General features: G+C 40.2%; 2 protein-coding genes across 2 annotated transcripts in view; both read left to right on the top strand.

The window, feature by feature from the left end:
* nxph4 (neurexophilin 4) overlaps window positions 1-2,011 on the top strand; it is a 40,917-nt gene extending 38,906 nt beyond the window's left edge. Inside the window, exon 2 of the mRNA XM_079340909.1 lies at window positions 601-2,011. Coding sequence (XP_079197035.1) covers window positions 601-1,419 — 819 coding nt within the window. The 3' untranslated portion in view covers window positions 1,420-2,011. The remainder of the gene's footprint in view (window positions 1-600) is intronic.
* Window positions 2,012-4,578: 2,567 nt separating this feature from the next.
* shmt2 (serine hydroxymethyltransferase 2 (mitochondrial)) lies at window positions 4,579-25,576 on the top strand. The gene is made up of 12 exons (XM_079341091.1): window positions 4,579-4,727; window positions 11,000-11,191; window positions 13,417-13,496; window positions 14,543-14,743; window positions 14,929-15,010; window positions 17,008-17,130; window positions 19,935-20,074; window positions 20,343-20,505; window positions 20,953-21,052; window positions 22,346-22,501; window positions 23,891-23,998; window positions 24,375-25,576. The coding sequence occupies exons 1-12, from the start codon at window positions 4,695-4,697 to the stop codon at window positions 24,500-24,502; spliced, it is 1,506 nt and encodes a 501-aa protein (XP_079197217.1). The 5' UTR covers window positions 4,579-4,694; the 3' UTR covers window positions 24,503-25,576.
* Window positions 25,577-25,923: the final 347 nt, after the last annotated feature.

The following is a 25,923-nucleotide window of genomic DNA, read 5'->3' on the forward strand; positions in this document are numbered from 1 at the left end:
ATTATTATTTCTTGTCAGGTTTACTCGGATTGTAACACCAAATGTTGCATTCGTGGGTAAATTCCTGCCTGGTTCGTTGTTACCAATCAGCCCAGTGCTTCTAAAATACAGATTTAGATTTAAGAAAATACCTTTTAATTACCTGAATGTAGTCTTGACAATGGCTGGGATGTTCTTTTCTTTTTGCAAATGAGTTGATTGTAGGGAAAGCTAACATTGCATGCTACAAGTTGACATTCTCACATTTTGTTTGCCCAACTTGACAATCTGTTTTCTTTTTGGTTCAAAAAAATCTGTATGAATCTGACTTTATCTATAAGTCCATACATTTTAAGTGGAGAAGTATCTTAACGTTTAGAAATGTGGGCCAGTCCTCCCTTAGCACATGTTTTTGATGCCAGTAAGAGTCAGACAAAACAGTTTGATATTACCATCTCAATTAGTAACATATCACTTTCCCTTAAAGGTTATAGTGCTGTGATTAAGGTTTGGATCTCTGTAGGCTAGATGACGACTTGAAGCTGAAATATGAAAAAAATATAAATGTAGAAGCCTTTCCGACATTGTAAAAAAAAAAAAATCTCTTTGTCCTTTCTCCAGGTCCAAGGGTTGGAGAAGCAGGTGGAATTCTCAGATCTGGGCCCAGTGGGGTCTGTGATGAAGACTCTTCCATATGGCATGGGTGGAGGCACAGCAGGAGGAACAACAGGGGGAGTTGTTAAGCCTCCATACCAAACACGCATCTTCTCCACCTCCATCGACCAGACACCCATGAAATCCAAGCCTCCCACCTACAGTTTCTTCAACCCGTATGACTCTGCCCGAAACCAGTCGCTGCTCCTAGACCAGACAGGCTACCGCTCCAAGCGTAAGCCCTCGCTAAAGACCGCCATGAAGACCAAAAAGATCTTTGGCTGGGGGGACTTCTACTTTAATGTCAAGACCATGAAGTTCAGTTTATTGGTGACAGGGAAAATTGTGGACCACATCAATGGGACATTCACCGTTTACTTCCGGCACAACTCATCCAGCCTGGGAAATGTTTCGGTCAGCATCGTGCCGCCAACCAAAGTGGTGGAGTTTGAGGTTCTTCAACAGCAGCAGCTTCACCCCCACACTCAACAAGAAGTCCAGCTCCAGGAGACCCAGCAGGCCACCGTAGACCCCAAAGAGTCAAAATACTTTAACTGTCGGGTGGAGTATGAGAAAACCAACAGATCCAAGAAGCCCAAACCCTGCCTGTATGATCCATCTCAGACCTGCTTCACGGAGCACACCCAGTCTCATGCCGCCTGGCTCTGTGCCAAACCCTTCAAGGTGATCTGCATCTTCATCTCTTTCTTTAGCATCGACTACAAGCTGGTTCAAAAAGTGTGTCCGGACTACAACTTCCAAAGCGAGCACCCTTACTTAGGATAAATTAGACTGAACTGAGAAGAGCAAAAAAATAGAGACTATACTAATGACTACAACAATGATTATTATAATGATAATGAAGGGAGTGATAGTCATATTGATTACTATGAAGAAACAGGGGACCGTTTTTTGCCTCTGAACTGCTGTGAATTGTGGATTTAAATCAAGTATAATCAGAGTTAAGGATGGTTAGAATATTGCTGATTTCTCTGACTTTCTTTCCAACTTTGTATTTGTTCCCCTCTGTTTTAATTTTGTTTTTTCTTCCTGTAAATATTGTACTAAGCCTCAGCTCTCTTACTGTTTTTAGATATTGGTTTCTCAGTGTTATTACTTTTTTTGCATTTGGGAAATTCAGTTGAAAACAGCTGGATTTAGAAGTATACCCTTTGACTACAGAAGAAGCCTGGCAAATGGCTGTGCTGTGACAATGCTGTATGACAGACTTAATGTTATGGTAGGCGGACTGTTAATCATCCTCTCAGCTCTAAGTTGCAAACCCTGGATATAAGAGAGTTATATGTATGAGAAATGCTATGCTGGATATGCATACAATATACTGTACGAAAAGCACATTAAAATCTCTTAAACTGTCTTTCTTTTTACTGATTTGTGAATGTTTTTGTTCAGCGCTAGAAGCACAAAGAGCACAAGCTGTGCAGCATATTCATGCTATCTATCTTACTCAGCTAGGACATCATAATTAATAAAGTTACATTTCACTCTGATTGGGAATTCATGCCCGAGCTCTCTGTGAAGATATGTAAGTTTAATTTTCTGAAATATATTGAAGGGAAGTTGGTTATGGATTCAATTATAACATGAAACCCAACCGTGAAACATTCTTAAGATGATGGGTGGTGTATGACTCCTTTTGAGGGAGTCTGTATTTATGCTAATAGAATCCCAGTGAGGTATCATTTTTGATCACATTTACCCTGAAACGGAAAATAACTATTGTATTGGAGGTAATACTGCAGACAGATTTTTGCTTGTTTGATCATGCAAGCGAGGAAAATTCAAGACATCTGAGAAAACATTTTTCAGTTGCACCTAAACCTCCAGGTGGCTTTCTCACATTGTATTGACTGCTGTATTTACTTCTTCCTCTGATATTATATCAGCTACTTAATATTTCCATGCTTTCATTCCTACATTTATGCCAAATGAGATTAAGGATAGGTGAAGCAGCAGGATAGCTATTGCTAAAACAACTATCTGGATCTGGATTAGAGGTTAAATCCACCCACCTGTCTCTTTAATCCAAACAAACACACATCACACACTTCTGCCCTCTGACTAACTCAGTGTTCCTCCTGTTTCTCCTTCACAAACTCCCTTTTTGTTTCTCCCTCAGGGGAGAGTCTTTGGCTTTTTGCTCTCTACACTTTTGATGTGACGATAATGGTGCTCGGAATTTCATTAGAAAACACACAGTCGATGCTAATTGAATCTTCATCTCATTCTAGCTCAATACCCTATTATGCTCTTGATCAATTACACGGGGGATGGAGGTCCGGGAGGTCCATGTATCTTACAGGAGTTGCTGTGGACAGTCCGTGGCACAGCGATTGATGGAGGTGCAGAGACCTAGATTCCTCTGAGTTCTGCTCTTTGTTACACAGGTTCTCGACAGTGGTTTGGTGAAGGATCATCACACTGGTTGCTCTGGACGGATGTGGCAGTACTCCTGATGCATGTATCTATGGGTGTGAGACACTGGTTATTTTTGCATGTCATTGTTTATCCAGGTATATATTCCAGAATTTTTGTAAGACCGTTGTTAACCTCAGTCACTTAGTTATTAACATGCATTGTAATAGCAAATTCCCTTTATTATTCATGACAAGGGATTAATAAATACATTATGTTACATGAATACATTTTTTAAATATCTACCCTTAGGCAAGAATTACTACTGTGTGTCATGAGTTTGTAAGGGAGTCCTTGTACATTAATTACTATCTCAAGTTTCTTGGTTTAAACCCAGGGTGGTCAGACCACTGTATTTAGAATTTACAAACAATTTCCAAATAGTAAATCTTTATGAGGACTCTAAGTTACAGACCTAGTGTTTATGATGGAGAAATTATGCTTCTAATATGAGTGCTAACAAAAAACTAGTTCATGGTTTATCCTTCATCTTATAAACAATGGACTATTGACACTCCTGTCAGTGAACATGTATACGCTTCAAAACAGCATAGCGGCATAACATACACTATTATATTAATATGGACCATACACAAGAGCAGCTCATTTGGGAATCAAAGCTTGATTAGTGGAAATGTGTCCATTATAGAGCTGGGCAATTCATCATTTAGTAATTTACAAGAAATGCAAGTTATTTATTTTCTACTGTTTGAGAGAAGTTAATCACTACTTTAAAACTAAAATGGGTCGTTTTCATTTTAAATGATGCTTTGATTTCAGTTTGAAATGTTCAATAAATAAATAGCCCATAAAATAGCTCATCAGATATGCTCTCTTAAATTAGATAAAATATTCCAGCTTTAATAGTTGAGTATGTTGACATTAGAGACCATGTGAGTGAACTATGAGGGAAAATATACAAATAAAAGAATTGTTTAATAATTGTAATCGAGGTGAGCAGCAGTAGTTCAATTGACTTGGATTGGGAAATGGAGGGTCGCCGGTTGAAGTCCCCAAAGTACCGAACGCTCACCAGCTCAGGAGGCACCACTGCACTGACATCTCCCCATGAATGTCCACAGGTTGTGTTTGTACATATGTGTGATTCACACCTGTAAGAAGCATGTCTCTCAATAACCAGAATTTCCCCTCTGGATGGCTAGTCCATAGTTTATGGTTACATTTCTCATACAAACATGTGAAGAGGTTATAAAGCAAAGTGGTTAAAACATTTAAAGGTAGCCCAAAACACTAAAGTGCAACTTTGCACTGTGCTTACTTGTGAGAGCATTTCTGAAATACTTTTAAATGTATTGAAAGCCAAAGTGTCAATTAGACTTTTTGAAAAAAGCTATTTTTTTCCATTATAAAACAGCGGAGCAGTCTATACTGAAAGAGTAAACCTGGGACCACGAGTCACTGATTTACTAATAGACAGTTGTAATGTAATTTGGCAATCAGTGGCGTGCGAAAACTGCTCACATCTGCCTACAATTCCCATCAACCCTTGCGGTGGGTTTCACGTAACCAGTCGTTGCCATCGACTACAAACAGCCCTTTCGGAGCCTGTCAGCGGTGTGTCGCCTGGCTGTGCTGCTTCTCTCTCTGGCCTGACAACTGGAAACATGCTCTCCTTCGCTTTCAGACAACTCACACGGGTAAGTTTATGACAGAGCGCACTTTTTGTGTCACATATTCTTTCATGTGTTGCGTGACTTACCTGGCGTTTATGTACAGGAGGAACTGTTAGCTAGCTTAACGTCACTACCATAGTCGCATGGTGGGTTTAAGTTACCCTCTGCTTTCGTAAGATGTGCAGTTTTCACTTACTAAGAGATTATTTGACTTTTAAGGGGTTTCCTGTCTTGTCGATAATGTGTTTTGGAAACCTAACGTCTGTTTGATAGCTGTTAAGCTAGCAGGCTAGCTGCCAATGTGACATCGCTGCAGCTGCGTCCACGTAATGATGCAACAGCGGCAGCTCGGTTTCATCATGTGCAGGAAATAACACGAATCCAGCAGCTCCTCTGTCCTCTCCTGTTTTCAGCTGTGATGAAGCGCATGCTTGTGCTTTTGTTAAGTCATGTAATAGTTATTGTTTTGAACATACAGTGTTGACTGTAAGTCAAGTTAAAAGTCCAATCATGATAACCTCAGAGAAAGTCTCAGACTATGATGATTTATTAACCAGGTAGGGGTCCAGTCCCCAATAACGTCCAAAGTACAAAATAAGACACATATTAACCTCCTGCTTTGAGATAACGATATAACAGATAAGTCTGTGTTTCACTCAAACTTTTAAAGCTTTATTCATGCTTGTATCACTGTCAGCCAATAGTATTTATTACTCTTTGAAAGCTGAGTGGGCAAATGTTATTGTCCTGATATGATTTATATCCTACATTTATGTTTTATCTAAACTAGATCATCATACATTACCTATTTACTTTACTCAGTTTATGATGTACACATCTTCTGCACATTTCAAAGTTACATTTAGTCTGGGGAAAAAAACCCCTACTTTTAGTGTAATACATTTTAATTGTATTTCAATAGGGAGCACAATATTCACATTTTTTGTTTTTGTTTAGAAATTCTAACACAATCTGGGTAACACTTGTGTCCATAGTAAGGTTGTTTCATGACACAACATAGATAGACATAAAGTTAATTTAACAGGGTGACTTAAAGTTCATATGTTTTCTGCCAACCTAATTTAAAAATGCATGCAGGAAAAGGGAAACATGTCTAACTACGGTATATATTAATGAGGAACAGCAAGCTCACATTTTACAAAGAATTTTAATTTCCTGATTTTTCTGTCCTAACTGTAGCTCTCTTGATTTGACATGATTTGGTGACACACTGGTCAGCCAGTGATCTAATAGGAGAGATGGCTTCTTTAAAGTTTTATAATTTGACAGTCTTTTATCAAAAGAGTAGTTTAAATAGAAGAGACGTCAGAGTGATGGAGGTGTCGGAGGAAAAAGAAAAAAACATGATTGAAGGATATTAATAGCCTAATTTTGAACTTCATGAAGTGACCCACTTTTAAGATGATGTGAATTTCCTGCAGTATTTCAGAAACAACTAGGCTGTTGCAAGTGTGTGCCAAAAGTACATGGCATGTATTCAGACCTAGTTTTAAAAGTCACTGTCAGTCAGTTTAAACTTTAATACTGAACGGACTGGTTCGCATGCATGCATGTGGTTCCAATTGGTTCTAATTGTGTAAGTGAGCATCTTCATTGACCCTTTCGGGAACTCACATGACTCCATCGTTCTTTGGGTTAAGCCATGCTGTGACCTCACAGGACCCCTGTGAGCAAAGCCTTGTGCAGAAAACTCCCGACTAGGGATGTAAAGATTAATTGTGAGGCAGTTAAAAGTTGATTTCAAAGGTGGGAATGTTCGAATTGATGCTCTGAAAAATGACTTGCAGTAGTATCATGAGCGTCAGCAGTAGAGATGTAACAATTGACTCAACTCACGATACTGAGTTCATGATACGATTCTCTCACGATTTATTTGAAGAGAATCTGGAGGAGAATCTTTTTTCCTATGATCAGATACAGTTGCGATGCACACTAGAATTGATGTGCAGCATAGCTATATTAGCAACAGAACCGTCAAAAAAGAGTGTTTTATTTTGAAAATAAACCAGATGTTTTAGCGTTGTGTCGCTGTCTGACTACTCGTCCCGCTTTTTCTTCTCTGCTAAATTGATGCGTCCTGCTCCGGCATACGACATCAACAGAAGCCTTGCGTATCTGCTCCGGAGCTGACACGCAGCGGACCCAGTGGAAGCACACACACATTGAACAAAGTAAAACCAGCTCAGACGGACCGAACACACATCTGGTGGAAGTTGAGCAGCAGGCTTCTGAGCACAAACAGGCTTCTGAGCACAAACAGTGAAATGACTTAATGACAGTCTCCAGGTTGCGGCGCTCGTAGTGGGCGTTAGAAAGCGGGCAGTTCTAGTGTTAAAGTAGGCGATGCATGACCTGAGCAGCACTCAACAACGGACGCGTTTCAGCACAGAGCCTTCATAAGCACTTTGTCATCTGTTGCACCTGAAGTTTTATTTCTGTTCTTTTTGGGGTTTTTTATCCTCATATTTTAACTAATGTGGACGACAATATGCTTACACATTTTTTGTATCTGATTATTATTCAATAAATGAGTACTTGTTTGCACCCCTAGTCCACAGCAAGGCATCCGAAAGCCCAGCTTAGACTTTTCTTCATTGTCATCCTCTTTATCACAAGAGCTGCTGGGAAGAGACTCCAACATAAATGTGTCGGTCCATACTGCCTACACCTCTTGAAGACGGGCTTTGTTGCAGTCATCGCTTAAGTCTCTGATTGTCACTCCGACAACCCTTTGACCCGAATAGAGTGGAGCTGCTCTGGACTCTGCCTCCATCCGTCCCTTCACGCCTCTTCGCCCCATCCAGATTTCTCAGTCTGGTGTTATCCAGACGGAATCACAGGGCAATTTGTAACGGACAGCCCTGCTATTAGTCAGTGACAGGGAAAGAGGCGACTGTGTGTCAGACTGACGGATGCTACTGCCCTGTTGACACTTCTTCTCTCTAACCTTATGTATCTGTTTTTTTTTTTTTTTCTTCTTCTGCAGTACCTCTTCTTAGTCCCTTCTGTTTTCTTCTGTTACTGGGCTGATTGTTGTTTGGTACAGCTACTGATGGACAGCAGTCATCTGTAAAATTGACTCGCCTCAGGAGCCGCTACAGGAAATGGGCAAAAATAATACAGAACAAGGATTAAGATTTCCTTTCTTCTCCGTTTGTTCTTCTGCGCTGCGGGTCTTTGGACACAGACGTTTGACGGGGGAAAGGTAAACTGCCAACGTTTCCCCTCATCGTTGTCACGCAGATCCAGATCCTGTGACTCTGCCATTATTTTGCGCGCGAGTTGATGTGGCTCATCCTCCCCCCTGCCCTTTTTTTTTTTTTTTCTTCTCACAGCAGAGTTTTCATCAAGTTCACCTTCAAACAACAGCGTCATCTGTCGCCTAAAAATAGTCCTGCTGTGACATATTTGGTGCTTGTATCTTGGCTCGAACTTTCTTGGAACTGTTTACCTTGTGTTTATTAATTAATCTCCCGTAATGATCAATGCTGACAAATGAGGCAGGAAAGCGGAGCAGGGGACCACAGGGAGCCACCTGTGACTTTTTTTTTGTTTAAGCCTGTGATGTCCTTGTTTGGACAACATGGTACCGATATTATCCATAACATAACAGACTAATAAAAAGACACTTGTGTCCTACTCTTCCGAGCATGTCAGCCATTGTGTCTCAAAGGTTGACATGATGAGGATGGAAAAAGGAAAGCAAGGGTGACTTCGAGAAAGAGGGGGAATAGGCATCCTTGTCTGTTTGGGAGTCGTCAGCAGCGCTATAACCACAGCAGTCTTGGCTTGCGTTGGTTTTTTTTTCCTGCCACTACCTTCCCTGGCATTGGTGTTTCCCAGCAGAAATGCAGACAGCAAAGGACAGTTCCCGTCAAGATTTAATGACCCGTGTGATTTCTCCGCGTGAAACGTGTCCTCAGAGGCAGCCCAACCTGTCTCCCCAGGCCTTCATCTCTTCCAGAACCCAGGGGGGAGAGGGGTGGGGGGCACCATCCTCTTTTCCACAATCTCCGCTGCCATCGGTGACAGAGGGTCAGAGTAGAGAATGTTAGAAATCCGTTATTAATGTGCCAAACGCCTCCCCCTAGTATGCACCCCCTGTCCCCTCTGCCACCCCAGGGAGCAGATGAAGAGGTGGAGTAGAGAGGGTGGGCCGACAATGGAGTAGATAAACTATCTGCAGGCTGTTTCCCCAGGATAAAGACTTCTCTTTAACTGTTAGTTTGTTTTTCTTTTGGTATGGATGTTGCATTATAAGACTAAGGCTGACCACTTTGGCTTTAAGAAGATCCCTCACTTAAACTTCTTTTATTGCAGGTATAAATGTCAATTGTTGTGTAAGTGTTCCTTACAATGTGTCAAACAGCACACCGTTTATATTGTTACTACATTTACAGTGCGATGAATAGACTACACATGATGAAGAGCCCAAACGTCTCCTGCACCACATGGAGATACGGTGAATTGCGTCTATTTCACGTGGGTGTCCTCAACCACGTCTAAGTGTCGTGTTAATTGCTTTTTAATGATGCTATTAAAAGGGAGGTTGTCCCTCACACCCCAGCACACCTGTGCAAATGATGAGTACAGGTAGGCACTGGTTGAGCTCAACAAAGAGTCATCATCATATTGCTGATTAAATGATGGGATTTGTTATGAGTGCAGTCAACCTGTGAACATTTTTTATTTTATTTATTTTTTTCTACTTTTACCTTAGTGCTAAAATACAAGAAGTGGTTTGGTGACATCACATGTTTATATTTCTTATATTGTTTTCTTTGTACGACTACATAAGAGCTTTGGTGGTAAAATGAAACAAGCTAAAACAAGCTGAGTGCAAAACAGAAGTTTGATGATCCACATTTTAAAATGTTTTCCTTTTTCAGTGCATCGGTTTACTGCTATTAACTTTGAACCGACACAACAATCACTATCACATACAAGACGTGTTTGTCTGATAAGTTCACCTCTGCCCCAAGCCAACAGAATAACAGACCAATCAGAAACCGTCATTCTTATTCATGAAAGGTATTAGAGAAGCAAATTTAATATGCCTAAAACATCCAGACATTTAAATATTTGAATCAAATCGCTCTCGGCTTTGTGCTTTATTCGACTCGTGTAACTTTTATCCGTGAGGAACTTAACTCATGTAAAAAAGAATCAGCGCACACACACACACACACACACACACACACACACACACACACAGACATCCAAGTGCAACCAAAAAGTAAGTGTGTAAGAGTGATTGAAGCGAGAAATCCAATACAAATGATGCACGACGGATGAGCAATAAATAATGCTAACGTGTTCATTTTCAAGAGAGAAGTTACAAGATTGTTGTTGAGTAAATCAGAGGCTGACAGCACAACTGTATTGTATTCTTTATATAACATGTGTTTTTTGCCTGGAAGATTTGGTACTGCTCAGTTTGTATTTGATGGAAGGAAATCTTTATCTAACAGCCAGTATTTAACCCCAGTAGGCTGAACTATAGGATGCATGTTGAAACTGGAGAAAGAGAACTAGTGCAGACTCCACACACTCGCATGATCAGGCATTGCAGCAGCAGCAGGAGACCTCGGCAGCCCCAGTCCAGATTAGATAAGCAGGAAGTGCTGAATCGTTTCTCTGCATGCCTCCTATGGTACACTGAGGCTGTAAAAGTCAGTCCCTCAGTTTGTAGAAGTGCTGATTGACGCATATTTAAACAACCGTGCTGATTATTGATATCATGCAAACACGCCAGTTTTTAATTATACTAGGCTAACCCTTGGAGTGAAGAAGGAGCCCTGAAACGTCTCCCAATTTATATAGGAGACATCATCAGAGTGCTGCTACAGATATGTCAAATAATCGGACGCATTATGAAGATGAATATTGTTTTTCTTTTTCTACAGTTGTCTTTTTTTTTTTTTTTACTCAAAAATCTTCGACGTGCTTACATTTTGCTTGATACACCCACGTTAAAAGGAACTGTCTCTGCGTTGTTATATGATGTGTAATGTTGCAGCTTTGATTACACTGCGAATACTTAATTGTGATTACAATCGTTATAAGACTAGTGTGATACAATGATCATGTCACTTGTGTCAAATGTCCAAATTTTGATCATAATTTGAACTAAAATTCTGTAGAGATTTCCCTGCTGGCAGTTTGACTCACCGTCTCTGTGCTTCATCACTCCTCACAGTGCTGTTTAGAACTTGAACTGAAGCTAGCTGGTCGAAGATGAAGAAAACAATGTTGTTGTTCTCTTCTGCCCACAGCCATTGTGCCAGCGAGCCCCAGTTCGTCTCAGTGTACGTGGGCAGCAGTCCCACGCCGCCGCCCGTGCAGTGGATGAAGATCGACCATGGACAGGCCAAGAGAGTCTGGCTCAGGACGACCCTGAGATGTGGGATCTGCTGCTGAAGGAGAAGGACAGGCAGTGCCGTGGCTTGGAGCTCATTGCTTCAGAGGTAAAACATATTTCACAGATACAATGTTTTTTTGTTTTTTTTATCTTTTTGCTTTTCGTGTTCCTCTTCTACAATGTGGCTTTTTAATTGAACACAGAAAGGAGTGAGGGTGTCCATATCAACCCATTGGGCTAGTAAGGATGTTTATTTAAACGTAAAATGTATAAGTAGAAATGGAAGAAAATACTCTGAAAACAATCAAAGTTGATCCCAATTTATTTTATACGACTGAACACTGGAGCCTGTTTCATTTCTACTTCCAATAGTTCATTGCGCTCTTCGGCTCTCAAGTCCGCTGACAAACGTTTCTGAAAAGCTAGGATAGCTTTTGTGTGCAGCTCAATGAAAGACAAATATGATATTTTTAGTAAATAGGCCATGATTATTTAGAAAAGAAACGTTGACATCCTGATGTGCAATACAGATGTTGGTGTTGAGACGTGCTGGCTGTAGTATCAAGAACGAGACTTCATTCTTCAGGCAGCATGTTGGAGAAAAATAAAAAGTTGTCTATTCCACGCCTCTCGACTCATCTCAAGAAAGCCGGTGAATCTGAACACTTCCTCTATGGAGGAGCTGGCAGCGTGGTCCCTGTACGTTGGCAGTGCAGGCAGATGAGAATGTCTCATCACCTCTGACGAATTGAAAGAATGAATAGACCTGTTTACTACATAAAGTCCTTTCGAGATGTTTGTTTTCTGTTTTACTGCTACTAGTATTTCTTACTGACTCCTTTCTTTGCATGTTACACCCAGCACATTTTCTGTGTTTTCCTGTCTGCTAAGCCGAGATCACTGACTTTCTAGCTTCGATGTGTCACATGTTGGCACATGTTGAAAGAGAAATGATGAAACCTGACATGTGTTGGCTAGTTTTAAAGTGCAAATTTATACAAAGTCATTCACACTTGGATCTTAATTATTTAAACGTCGGTCACAGCTGGATTTTGTTTCTGCAAGCAAGAACAGTTCCATGTTTATTTGGCGAGTCTGAGGTGACATTTAAAGATGACAATATTTCTTGTTGAGGAGAAAAAGGTCTTGTGATACCGCTACATAGCAGCAGCTACCTTGAGTCTTATGTTCAGAGTCTCAGTAAAAAGAATACAGCATTTAATTTGTGTGTGGAATGGCCTTGCAGATCCGCTGTATGAAGAAGTATTGTCATTATCAGGCAGATATCTGTCAGCTGCCCAGAAAACTGCATCTTGTAAACTTGACAAAAAGTGAACACTTTAATTCGCTCTGAAAACTGAAGAGAAAATCTGTCATCCAATTGGATCCTTGAGAATTGTGATCCGGTGCACTCACCGTTGGTGGCAGTATTTTGGGTCCGGTTAAAATATCGTCTCATCGCTCTCCTGTGATGCCGATATCGTGTAAGCTCAGTGCATCGTCACACCCTCAGTGTTTTCAGGATCATTCAGGAAGTCTTTGTTTCTCCGCCCTCAAAAATCTTTTACTATTCAAAAGAGCAGACGGGGTTTTATCTTGTCCTGCTCTTTCTCCCTCTCCTGTTTCTCTTCACCACAGTGGTTGTTCAGTGGAGTATATCGGCCCCCCCTGTACACAAAGCCTGACCGCTCTAGTGTGAGATAAAGCTGATCTCTTCATCTCGCCTTCTCCCCACACTACTCTCAGCAAGGCACATCACTCTACAGCTTAGGGAGGCATTCTTTGAATGAGAACATACACTCTGGCAAATACCAGGAGCTTTTTGTTTGGACTTGAGCAAAAAGATGAATAAACTCACTGATAACTCACACAGTTGTTACAAATTCCAGCATAGGATTGTAATTCAGTAAAACAAATTAAAAAGTCTACCCCGCATATGTGATGTCGAAAAAAAAAAAAAAAAAAACCCATTGAAGGATAAACTTATTCTTTTGCAACAAACTTTACTCACCAATATTTTTCTTGGAAAATACATTGCAAAGAAAATGAAAAGCTGCACTTTTAAGGATGCGTTAAAAAAAAGTTTCTTGCATGATCTTGTGTCTTCCAGCAGTGATGCAATCAGCATTGTGAAGTGCAGAGTGTTAGTGTATGGAAGTCCCGAGGTTCAATACTGTAATGATTGCCTTTATCTGGAGGGGGATTTCTCACTATCACTTAACAGACTTTAATTTGCAGTCCTGGTCCCTTCTGTCCACTCGGGCCATTGATCCAAGGGTATGTGTGTGTGTGTGTGTTTTGCGTTTTTGTGCGTGCGTGTTCTCACCACAGAATTTCTGCAGTCGTGCAGCTCTGGAGGCTCAGGGTTCCTGTCTGAACAACAAATACTCTGAAGGCTACCCAGGGAGAAGGTGAGTGTGTTTATTCAGTCCCACCCAGCTTATTAACTCTGCTGATATTCACTGCTGCAGGATGTTTGTTACACAGATGCACACACACTGTAAGACACTCACAGATTTTTCTGGTGTTACCCCGACTGCCCCTCTGACAGTGCATGCCAAGCGCACAGTGAACAATCGCACAGCTCTGCCTTTCAGAAGAAGCTACCTGAGGGGAAACACTGGAAGAGTTCAGTGCAAAGGCTAACAGTTGTGCATTTAATGTTGTTCAGTTTTGTGTTATTTCCCTCAGATAATTCCCAGTAATCTGCAGCAAACAGAGAGCTGACATGTTCTACACGTTTCTCATTTTGATCCCTTTGATTCCTGGAAAACATGCCGTCAATCTCCCTCCCACTCACTCTATTCCCCCCAACCCCACTTCATCCTACTCATCAGCTGTTTTACACTTTAATGTAATGAAACAAAAGAGTGATCTCATTGGATGAGTGGCCATCTGTTGCTCCTTCATCTGTAATTACGCTGAAAAGGTTTGCCGAGCGTTTTCACCTGACATGTCCCAGAACTGCTGCCGTAGTTTCCGGCTAACGTCGGTCTTTGATTATTCTTCGTCTTCTAATCAACAGTGCTCTTTGTTGCAGCTGTATGATTTATAAAGGCATTGCTGATATTTAATTATTGTAAAGCAGTTCTAACTTAAAGGTTTAGAATTAAAAATGAGAAATGTGATCATTTTTTATTCAGCTGGTTTAAAATTGTTAGCTGTTTCCATCAGCATGCTCCATAAACCCTCTGCTAAGCAAGCGTGTGAACATGGAAGAACATTTAGCAGCTAAACAGACAAATCGTTTCCTCAAGGGATTTGATGGTGACAAAAAACTGAAGTATATAAAAGTAACCAGAGACATACCTCCAGATGAACAGGTTTATTTCATTTTTGATCTGCTAAACATTTTACAAAGCAACTATCTGCAAATAAAATTGCTCCCAATATCAGAAGTGGTAAAATGTCAGTCAGCTCCAACTTTGGTGACTGACATTTCACTGTCTGCTCTCAGATACTACGGTGGCGCTGAAGTGGTCGACCAAATCGAGCTGCTGTGTCAGAAGCGAGCCCTCGAGTCTTTTGACCTGGACCCCGCTCTGTGGGGAGTCAACGTCCAACCGTACTCCGGTTCCCCCGCTAACTTCGCCGTCTACACGGCCGTGCTGAACCCACACGACCGCATCATGGGCCTGGACCTGCCCGATGGAGGACAGTCAGTAATCACTGCTGCTTTCTTTCTATTCTCATTCCTCAACCTGGCACTTATTTTCTCTTCCTCTAACACTTCTTCAAGCTGACCCAGTTACTTATTGTTCAACTCGAGTGTGATGTGTGTTTCCTGCACATTTCTTTAACTGAAAACAACTGTGTTTATGCTTTGCTTTTTTGTCACCTCAGTCTGACCCATGGCTACATGTCTGATGTGAAGAGGATCTCGGCGACCTCAATCTATTTTGAGTCCATGCCCTACAAACTAAATGTAAGTAGAGAGCATCTGATACCACCTCACAAGTTCTGGACTGTCCTCTCCTACTGGTAATTAACAGATTTTTTTTTTTTCGTCCTCAGTTTCACCAGTAAAATCAATGAAAGTAGGGCAGCAGAAGTTGGAGCATGGTGTATTGTTATAAAAACTGTTCGGTAGATGGACGTTTATTCATTTTTCGCAAATACCTGAAACATGCTTTTCTATGATCTGATAATGAGATGTCAGATAATGGAACTCCATTAATCCAGTGTTGTGATATTCAGACATGCGTGATAGTTTCTCACAAAGTCTGTCCCTGCTGGTGTGTGAGCTCTGTCGTCTGATACATTGCCTGTTCTGCTGCAAGACTGTAAAAAAACAACAGAAAATCCTGCCATGATCTAAAGATAAACTGTGCCAATGTTTACATATCGTGCAGTATTTTGTTACAGAACGTTTTAAGTCGTCTTTTCAAAAGGAATTCACTTTAAAAGTCAATAAGAGAAGAGTAACAGAATATATATGTTTGTGTACCACAGAGTCAAAGATGTATCTCTCAAAGGGCTTATTTATAATCAAGTCAGTGAAGAATTGGCATAGAAACCCACTGGACATCTTTATAAGAAGAGATTTTATAACTGTAACTTTATACCTATTAATCTGTACTTCAACATTGTCTCAATAACCGTTCAGTAATCTGATTTGAACAGACCATAACATGGTGCATGACATGAACACAAACACAAACGCATGTATCAGATGTTAGATTGTTGAATGAGAGGAAAACGAATATCTGAGACACATTGTGAGAAATCCTGTTTTCTCTTGTCAAGTATTACAAAGACTTTGTGGGTTAGGGATTCAGTGTGCAACTCAAAAAAAAGAAAATAGAAGGACCTCGTTACTACTCTCAGTGCAACCATACAGTAAAACGAGTTAAGTAGAATCCATGAAATACATTCACCAGCATTCAGATATGTGCTATAAGGGCCTCTCACTCTGATTCAGCAAACATGTGAAAGTTAGCATGTAGATAGGATCAGTGCGTCAGTGTTTGGTGTGCAGTATTTCATTTCTGGGGTCATAGTCATGTGGTACTTTTGGAAGCGGCTGATGGATAGCCATGAGCGTCTGCATGTCCAGACCTGCTGATGTATGGGCAGGCAAGACCCCTCTGCGAGAGAGATAATGGGAAATCGGCAGGCTGGCCAGCACCACTGGCTCTGTCTTTACAATGAGCAGCTTGATGGAGTGAGGGGGCATCCATAGATGTGCTCTGGAGATGGGAGATTATCAGCTTGTCTAAATAAAGCTCTCCATCCTCCTTTCCTCTCTCTCTCTCTTTTTTTTTTTTCCCTTCTCCTGCTTCTCCTCCCATCCTTTCCGTCCCTCACGTTGTTATTCTGCGTCTACCCCGCTCTCTTTCCCCCCTCTGATGCTTGGAGGAGGAGTAGAAAGCTAAACGCGGAGAATCGGGCTCAAAACGCACCGGTCATTTTGCAGGCCCAGTCTGACTCCATTTCCCATGTCTCTGAAGTACATTCCCCTACACAATGGATTGTTCAACATGTTTCCGAAATTGCTCATCTTGTTATAAAGAGCATGAAAGTCTCCCCACTAACGTCTCATCTGTTGAGCCTCTTCACCAGTTGAGTAGATCTCTGAAAGGTTGAATTAGGATAAGTAGGGTGCATTAGTGCAATTTCTCAATCTTCTTCCTTGAGATTACATGTTCAAACATCTCTCATAGATAAGTTCCTTCCCCTTTTAAGGTAGCTGGAGTACTTCAAATGCAGCGGCATCAAATGATTTTCAAATGGAAAAAAACATCTATCTTCTGTGTTGATAGGTTTACTCTTGATCCTCAAGATACCCCAAACCTTTTTTTCCATTCTTTCATGTTCCTTGTTCCCCTCCCCCTGACCCTGACTCACCCTCTTATATTCTCATTTATTCATTCTCCACTTCTCTCCTCCTCTAACACCCCCCCCCCCCTTTTCTATTTGCAGACCGCGACAGGACTCATAGACTACGACCAGATGGAAATGACGGCCAAGCTGTTCCGGCCTAAGCTCATCATCGCCGGCACGAGCGCCTATGCCCGCCTCATTGACTACGCCCGCATCAAGAAGGTGCATGAAAAACTCTCTCCGTGCGCTCACAACTCACTACCCATTTGTTTTCTGCTCCTCATCCTGCGTTAAAACAGTCAGAACCGTTTTCCTTCTCTTTTCAAAAAAACTCATTCAACCTTTTCCACTGAACTGTCAAACACACGCACACTCCTGTTTTCATAGGTGACGGCTAAGACCAAGCAAGGATCACTTCCGTCCAGATCTTATTTTGTTCTCCCCTATCTATCGGAGATCCTCCTGCTCGACATTCCCTTTTGAACTTAAACGTTTCCAACACAAACCAGTTTTCGAGGGGCCCTTCATAATCACGCTCAATCACACAGATGCTTTCTTCCTCTCTTGACCACTCAAACAAACTAAACGTCCTGACTCACTAGTACACAGCAGCAACTTTTAACAGAACACTTCACCGCTCTTTTTGACAGTGCACAAGAGGCCCCTTTATCTGTTTTGTTATACCCACCCGCTGGTTCACTTCATTCACTCCATGACTGCCTCCCTTTGTTGCAAAGCTCCACTTTAGCTCGCACCATCAGATGGAGTGTCCCACCATTACAGAGCTGTGTTTTTATTAAGCACCATAACTACTTAGCCACTAGGCCTGAAGTGGGGCCATCTTTTCCCCCTGGCATGTCTCTGCAGAACTGTTCACAGTTTTATGGCAAAATCTGTCAGCCCAGGCTCTGATCCAGAATGTCACTGTTGTGTTACCTAAATGTGAGCAGGTTTCTTTTTCTTTTTTCTTTTTTTTTTTTCCTATCTGAAATTTGTTTCACTATCGCTGTTCATCAGCTAGCTCAGATCACCCTGTTGTGTTCTTTACCCCCCTCCAGTAACCCTGCCATCTATCCTGGCTTTTAATCTAATAAACATTTGCTGATCCAGTTTAGATATGAGAGGAAGGGTTATTGTCATGATAATGCATAATAATTGGAGCACTAAAAAGATTGCTTACTGCTCTGATCATTCGCCAGCAGCTCATTTGCATGCTAGCGGGCTATTTATTGTTTCTGCCTTTTTCAATAAATGCTGGCTAGAGACAGAGGATTTATTGAATTACACTGCAAATGTAACAAGCCTCTGTAGACGGTCGAATAGTTTAATAACAGCAGCTCTGTTCTGAAATATCTGAAAGTGAAGATACTGCCGACAAACATCAGAATCGTTTCTAACTATCCAAAATCTTCACTCTCAGGAAAAATGTAAACATATCAGCAGCACTTATTTGCTCTCACATTTATATATATATATATATATATATATATATATATACCGTAAATTTCGGACTATAAGCCGCTACTTTTTTGTCACGTTTTGAACACTGCGGCTTTTACAAGGATGCGGCTTATTTATGGATTTTTCTTGCGGGACAATGAGCTTTTGCCGCAAAAAACATTTCACCTCGTCGCGTCGGATCTTAATATCAGTCATTTTGCGCTTCATGCACGCACCCTCATCATGGAAAACACACGGAGAAATGCATATGATGCAGCTTTCAAGTTAAAGGCGATCGAGCTGCCTGTCAAAGAAGCTAATAGAGCTGCTGCACGTAAAGTTGACACTGACAGCGACAACGAAAAAGAGACTGAAGAAGTGAGTAATGAAGTCATTCCGAGTCAGTGAATGGATGGACTTTTTCTTGTGAAATATATTACGGTAATCTTTTTCATCAGCTGTGTTACAGACACTGTTCGATCAAGGATTTCCACTAGGCTTCGTATTTGCGGATGTTACCGGTAGTACGTATTTAATCAAAAGTTAAAACAATGTTTTTGTGTCACGTCTTTCTGTGTAAATAGCTCTGTTACAACGTGGACACCTGCGGCTTACAATCAAGTGCGGCTTATATGTGTACAAATACATTTATTTACTTATTTTTAGCCGGTGCGGCTAATATCCAGGTGCGCTCAATAGTCCGGAATTTACGGTATATATACATACATATATATACATATATATATATATATATATATATATATATATATATATATATATATATATATATATATATATATATATATATATATACATATATATATATATATATATATATATACATATATATATATATATATATATATATACATATATATATATATATATATATATATATATATATATATATATATATATATATATATATATATATATATATATATATTTCAGAGAACTGTGGCAAAGATTACACTATGCAGTTGGGTCACTGGTGAGGCAAGTTAAACTTGCAAATCACCTTTATAGTAACACTAAGAACACTGTATATGGAGAGTAGACTATATATATATACACACACACACACACACACACACACACACGTATAAGAAAGTAAGGTGAGGGTACAGGCCTTCTCCATGTGTTATACAACACAGGGAGAGGCATTGGTTCAAGTCCTGTTTCAGTTTGAGTGTATCCGTTTTCAGTGAGCGGTTTAGGACCCCACTCCTTCCCAACAAACGTCATAGTTAATTGACCTGTTGGCAGTAACTCACTGACACAAGTAGCCTGAAGACATGAGAATGTCACTGGATGCAGTGGTTGTGCAAACACCTCTAAGATCACTGCATCAAGCTTCTGTCCAGCTTTCATTAATAACTCTTTGAACTGAAAGGAGAGGACTGTAATCCTGACAGTGTTTGTCCTGCATGTAATCACATAAAGCTGAAAAAAAAAAGCACATCAACATGTTACAAGTGGTGACTGCACTTCGTCAAACAGATTTTTACATCAGTTTTTCTCCCACATGGAAAAAAAATACAATTCTAAATGTTTTTATTCCGTCTTTCCTGTTTTGTTCCTCTTAGCTCTGCACCGACATTAAGGCCTACATGCTGGCTGACATGGCTCATATCAGTGGCCTGGTGGCAGCGAAAGCCATCCCCTCTCCCTTTGAATATGCTGACCTGGTCACTTCCACCACACACAAATCCCTGAGAGGAGCCAGGTAAGATTTGAATACAGTCTCAATAGAATTACTTTTCTGTATTGTGCTTAAATGCATCCTAGTGGCAGAGCATTTTTGAATTATCTGAAAGGTATGTGACATACCTTTTACAGCATCGTGGAAATGACATATTTAGGTAGAGGTTGTATTTTGTGGTTTTGTGGTGACACTTGAGGAGAAATCTAACAACCAAGACTGACACTACATGGGTTTTACATAAAAATGCTCAAACAAAACTTTATATGCCAATTATTTCTGTCCTGTCAAGGGCTGGCCTCATCTTTTACCGCAAAGGTGTTCGTTCAGTGGACAAGAAGGGCAAGGAAATCGTGTACGACCTGGAGGACAAGGTCAACTTTGCCGTCTTCCCCTCCCTGCAGGGTGGACCTCATAACCACGCCATCGCCGGTGTGGCTGTGGCACTCAAACAGGTCAGGACCACACACCATGCAGCACAAGAGTCACACATTTTATTTACAGTAACACTTTATGACCTTCTGGTTTTTGATTCCTAAATAAGGAGGTGATAGCCGGAGAATCAAAAAACAGACAAATAAATAATCGACTGGTTATTTAAACACGGCAGGGTTGTTTATTTCAAACTAATCAATGGACTGCAGTGTTTAGCTCCACCTCTTAGGGTCTGATCGATATTTTTCGCACCCCAAAAGTAGGAGAGCACGGGTCAGTCATTCGGGGATCTTTCCCGGCTTTAGTCTACGGAAACGCCACAAAATGCTTACGGTACCGAGACGAATCAAACTGAACCGCTTTGTGGAAAAGGGGCTAAAGACTCTTCAGTTAGACAAAGACAAGAATGTGTATTTCTATGGTTTCTTGATAATTACCCTTTCTATGTTTAATGTTTGTGTGTCCAGGCCCAATCTCCCATGTTCAAGGAATATATCAGCCAAGTACTTAAAAACTCTAAATCCATGGCTACAGCTCTCCTCAGCAAAGGCTACACCCTGGTATCAGGTAATCAAACGTATATTTAAGCAATCTATTTGTGATTCTCTGTGAGACGCTGGCTCAGCAAAAGGCTGGGGGGAAAAACTCCACTCCACACAGTCAATGAAGAGAAACGTCCTGTCACAAAATGCAAATTGTGCAACAGAATAAAAGCAGAAAAACATTTAAATTCATGATGTGCAAATCAGATAATGTCTGTGTGACTGTCCTGTCAGTCATGTAAATAACAAAACACGATTAAAGTGGTCACTTTCTGGTTGTGAGCAGATGCTTGAGGCTTGTACTGCATTACGTTGTCTGGCCTCAGCTCTTTTTTGATGTATAGCCTTCCATTGATACCCTAAAAAAACGTGCACTTTGATGTGCTTACACTGCAGTGTGCATGCTTTCTTTTCTCAACTGCTTTAGAAACAGTCTGAGCAAAATAAAGTAAAGAGGAAAGTGTCTGCACACAACAGTACATAGCTTGTAAAAAAGACTCATTGATCAATTATTTAAATTATGAGCAGTCATTTAGACTTAGTTGTGAGTTTAAAAACAAATGCAGTCTAATAAAATAGTCGCGCTAAAACCTATAAAGGTCGTAACTTTCAGTTAGTGAATCTGCTCTAAAGAGGTTTGATAGAAATCATTTTGGAGGATGTAGTTTTGGTGCAATAGTTCTGTACTTTATTTTTTTTATACATCTTTCATAAAGATCTTTCATTTATAAGGTCTACCCTAGCTGATTAAATGAGATTTTCTCGATAATACACTAGCTTTGTGTGCCCAATAAACCGATAATTAAATTAGGTTTTTAAACTAAGAGTATATCAAACAACTGAACATGAGCACAGATAAGAACCAATAATTCCATTTGTTAAGTCAGTGTTTCACAGGAATATTTCTGGATGTTTTATGACGTGCTTATTCAGAGACGATACCTATGGTAGATGGCTTTAAGCATGGCGCCAGCTATTTTTTGTTCTGGCATTTTTATGGTGTCTTAAACGTCTTTTCCTGTGGTTTGAATCCACATCAGTACATTTTATTTTTGTCTCCTTGACTTAAGTAAACAAGAATGTAAAAGTGTCACAGAGTAACATGAAGCTGTTGTTCTGATAATTATGGACAAATATAGAAGAAAGATGTAGGAAGCATTGAAAGGCTGACCGTTAACTGGCCCTTACACTAACCGCATACGTAGCATGACCTCATCATGTTGAGACTGTTTGAGTAAAAGCTTTAAACTGAAGTATGCGTCTAAATACAAATATGCTTTCTTCTCTTTAGAAGTTAAACTTTTTCTGAATGTTGCAGGCGGGACTGAGAACCACCTGGTCCTGGTGGACCTCCGGCCTAAGGGCATTGACGGGGCTCGTGCGGAGAGGGTGCTGGAGCTCGTCTCGATCACTGCCAATAAGAACACCTGCCCCGGGGACAAGAGCGCCCTGACTCCTGGTGGCCTCAGGCTGGGTGAGGAAACTTTACATTTCACATAGGACTACACATTGCAGGCAAAAATCTGATGATGCAAATTTTTTTTTCTGTAATTTTTTAGATTTAAAAAAAAGATTCAAGATTTTAATCAAACAGTAATACTTTTTTATTAAAGTCATTTTCTGATGACCTCCCCCTACTTTGATCACACCTTGTTCTGCCTCTGACTTACACAACACTCCAGTGTGCGCTTCAGATGTAGCTGCTAAATGTAAATAATCAGCTGCACATCCGCTCTGTTAACAGCCCATAAATACGGCCACAGCATTAACAAGCAGATATATGGTAGTGGGAATACTCGCATTTCAAATCTGCCTCCCGTTAATGAGCGTCTGCCTCGAGCGTCATGCCTACATGTCAGTGACAGCAGCAGTCTTCTTTATGTCCACACTCTACATGCTGGAGAAACACAGACTCTGCATGCACAACGGTCAGTGCTGTGACCACTGAAGGTGATGTCAGACAGATTTTTAATGTAAATAAGTCATGGAAAACGAGGAAGCTGGCAGTTTCTGTTTGCGTCAAATGGGAAAGTGGCAGCATGACGCGCCTTAGGTCGAACACTTGGCATCACACCTCCTGCAATGTGACTATTGCACTTGCGCACATTGCAATTTCAATGTTAAAACGATATATCATTCAGCCCTAATTACATGACACATAACCTTACTCATACAATGTCTTGTCCTAATTATTGAAAGTATGATCAGAATTCATAAAAAAAAAAACACCACATGCTCTTCACTTAATTGGTTTTTACCAGCTTTTCCAAATGTAGCTCTGCATATGGAAATTAGTCAGCTACAAGCACACACATCATGTTTAATTAAGCTTGTTTGGCTTTTTAATCATCTCTCAGGAAGTTCACCAGCTCCACATCTCCTCTGCCACATTTAGCATTGTCTTAAGGCAAGGCACTACTTCATCAACACAACAGAGTACTGCACTTTTTTTCTTTTCAATTATTCATGATTATGTTGAGATTTGAATTACACCTTAGTGACCCATAAGCATCCATGTAGTTATGAAACAGCTGTGTAGATATATTACTGAAATGTCAAAAAGCTGCAGGGTGCTGTTTTTTTCTTCCAAAGACCATATGCCCCCAAATTATATTTAAAAAGAAAAGAAAAAAAAGATTAGAGACAGTTGGGCCTGTAAAAATAAAAGCAGGTAATCATTAGTTATTAGCTGAAATAACAAATTGTGTGAAATAACAAAAAAAAACGTATGTGAACATCTAGCAGCTTCTAACAGATTAATGTTCCAAAACTAAACTACTCAATATTAAATCTCTATTAAACATTTCCTCACCTGGTTTGTAGTTGGTATCTAAATTGCATGGTTTTTTTCTTGCTGTCCCAGGTGCCCCTGCCTTGACCTCCAGACAGTTCAAAGAAGCAGACTTTGTGAAAGTTGTGGAGTTCATGGATGAGGGCTTCAAGATCGCCTTGGATGTAAAGAAAAAGACAGGTAAAGGGAGATGCTAGAAAAAGAAGTTGTGCCTCATCTTTTTTGTATAATATACTAAACTATAAACTATAAAAGAAACAACCTGTTGTATGTTAAATGTTTTTTGTTGGCGTGTTAAATTGTTAGATACTGGAACATGAGAGGAAACAAAAAGATTTTCTGTGAAAGTGAATCAGGTTCTGTTGAGCTCAGTTCCCTTCACACTGGTCACAGGTTCAAGTCCTGATCCTTATGCTGTTTGGTGCATGTCATCCACCACGCTCTCATCTCTACACCTGTCCTGTCAAAACAAAGGCTTAAAAAGCCGAAAAGAACAAGGAAACATGAATAAGAAAAGTTAAAAGCATCCCCCTCTCTTCTCTGTTGTCTTCCACAGGAAAGCTTCAGGACTTTAAGAACTTCCTTCTTCAGGACCCAGAGACAGTGGCTCGCATTGCTGACCTGCGGCATCGCGTTGAAGCTTTTGCCAGGCCCTTCCCCATGCCAGGCTTCCACGATCATTAGGAAAGCCAATAAAGAGTCGAGAGGGCATAGCAGCCAGGTGGCAGAAAGCTGGCTGGCCAGAAGCATGCACGGAGAGGGGAAAATATCAAAGCAGTGAAATGTGGTTGATGACTCAAAACTTCACTTTTTCCACTCAGATCTGGGAAACACAATGTTTTTATACCTTTGCAGTCATCCATCAATATATTCTTGTATAGACATGGCCTCCACATTGAGGTAAAACAACAATAACATTTGACCGTTTTTTAGAGCTGAACAACCTATTTTCTATTGTACGTTTAAAGATCTTTCTCAGTTGTCTTCATACCATTTCTGTAACAACATGTCAGTTCATCAGACGACGACCAACAGCTCTTATTATCACACTCTGTGATTTGATTACTGTCTAAACAGATAATAGTACGCTCCACAGATAAGTCTTAATGCTGTCAACAGTCTTAATTAATGTCACCTATATAGATTTTTATATACGGTACACATGTGCACAATGTCTTTCTCTTGTCCTTTAAGCCAGGTACACAAAAGGGTTGCTGAGGTGAAAGCATATTCCATGTGGGATGTTGTTTGCCATTTTGAGGACACATTTTAAATGTTGTCAGTAGTATTATTCTAAAAATTAAGCCCTTTAACTGAGGAGCGTTGTCTGAAAAGATCAATGTAGTCTAGTAAAGTATCACTGCAAACTTGTCAGTTAAAGTAAATCTTCTCTAACAAATAAGAACTGGAAAAGTATTTTTTCTTAGATTGCATTAAGATAAATTGGTTCCCCTTGTGTACAAATCTATTTTTGAATGGTATTTTTCAGTTAACGCTCTCATGAAAGGATGATTTTCCCCCCCCAGATGTTTGTTTTTAATTGCTTGAAATTTTGTTATGACATATTAATTAACAGAAAACTCAGCCTGGACTATTAAAAAAAAAAAAGTGTCAGAGTTTACAAAGAGTATTTACTTTTCTGTTATTTAAAAAGAGTGAACTACTGTGTCTGTCATCATGTCACATGGTTAAATAAATTTTAATTAAATTTTAAATAAAATTGAAATTAAAAAAGAAAATGGTCTCACTACAAGCTAATGTTGTGCCCTTAGTAGATTTCAGTGTTTATTTGTTTATCGTATTCAATGATGGGATTCGTAAAGCAGCTTCATTTGATTAAAAACCTTTTCATATTGTTAAATTGTCCATATGGTTCATAAACTGGTATGTGCACGTTTGTCTTTTCATTTTAAGGTAAATGTAACATTCAACTCGATATTCTGCAGTAGCCTACTGATTACAAGAATCAGACAATGGATAGAGGCTGCTTGACAACTAACATTTCATATAATTTTACTTATCCAAATGGAATTCTGTCTATTCAGAGAACTTTAAAATAAGGTGAGTGAGTTCAGTACTAGCTATCATTGAACACCTTAATTCCC

Source organism: Symphodus melops (assembly GCF_947650265.1).
Source record: "Symphodus melops genome assembly, chromosome: 4".
Taxonomy (NCBI): domain Eukaryota; kingdom Metazoa; phylum Chordata; class Actinopteri; order Labriformes; family Labridae; genus Symphodus; species Symphodus melops.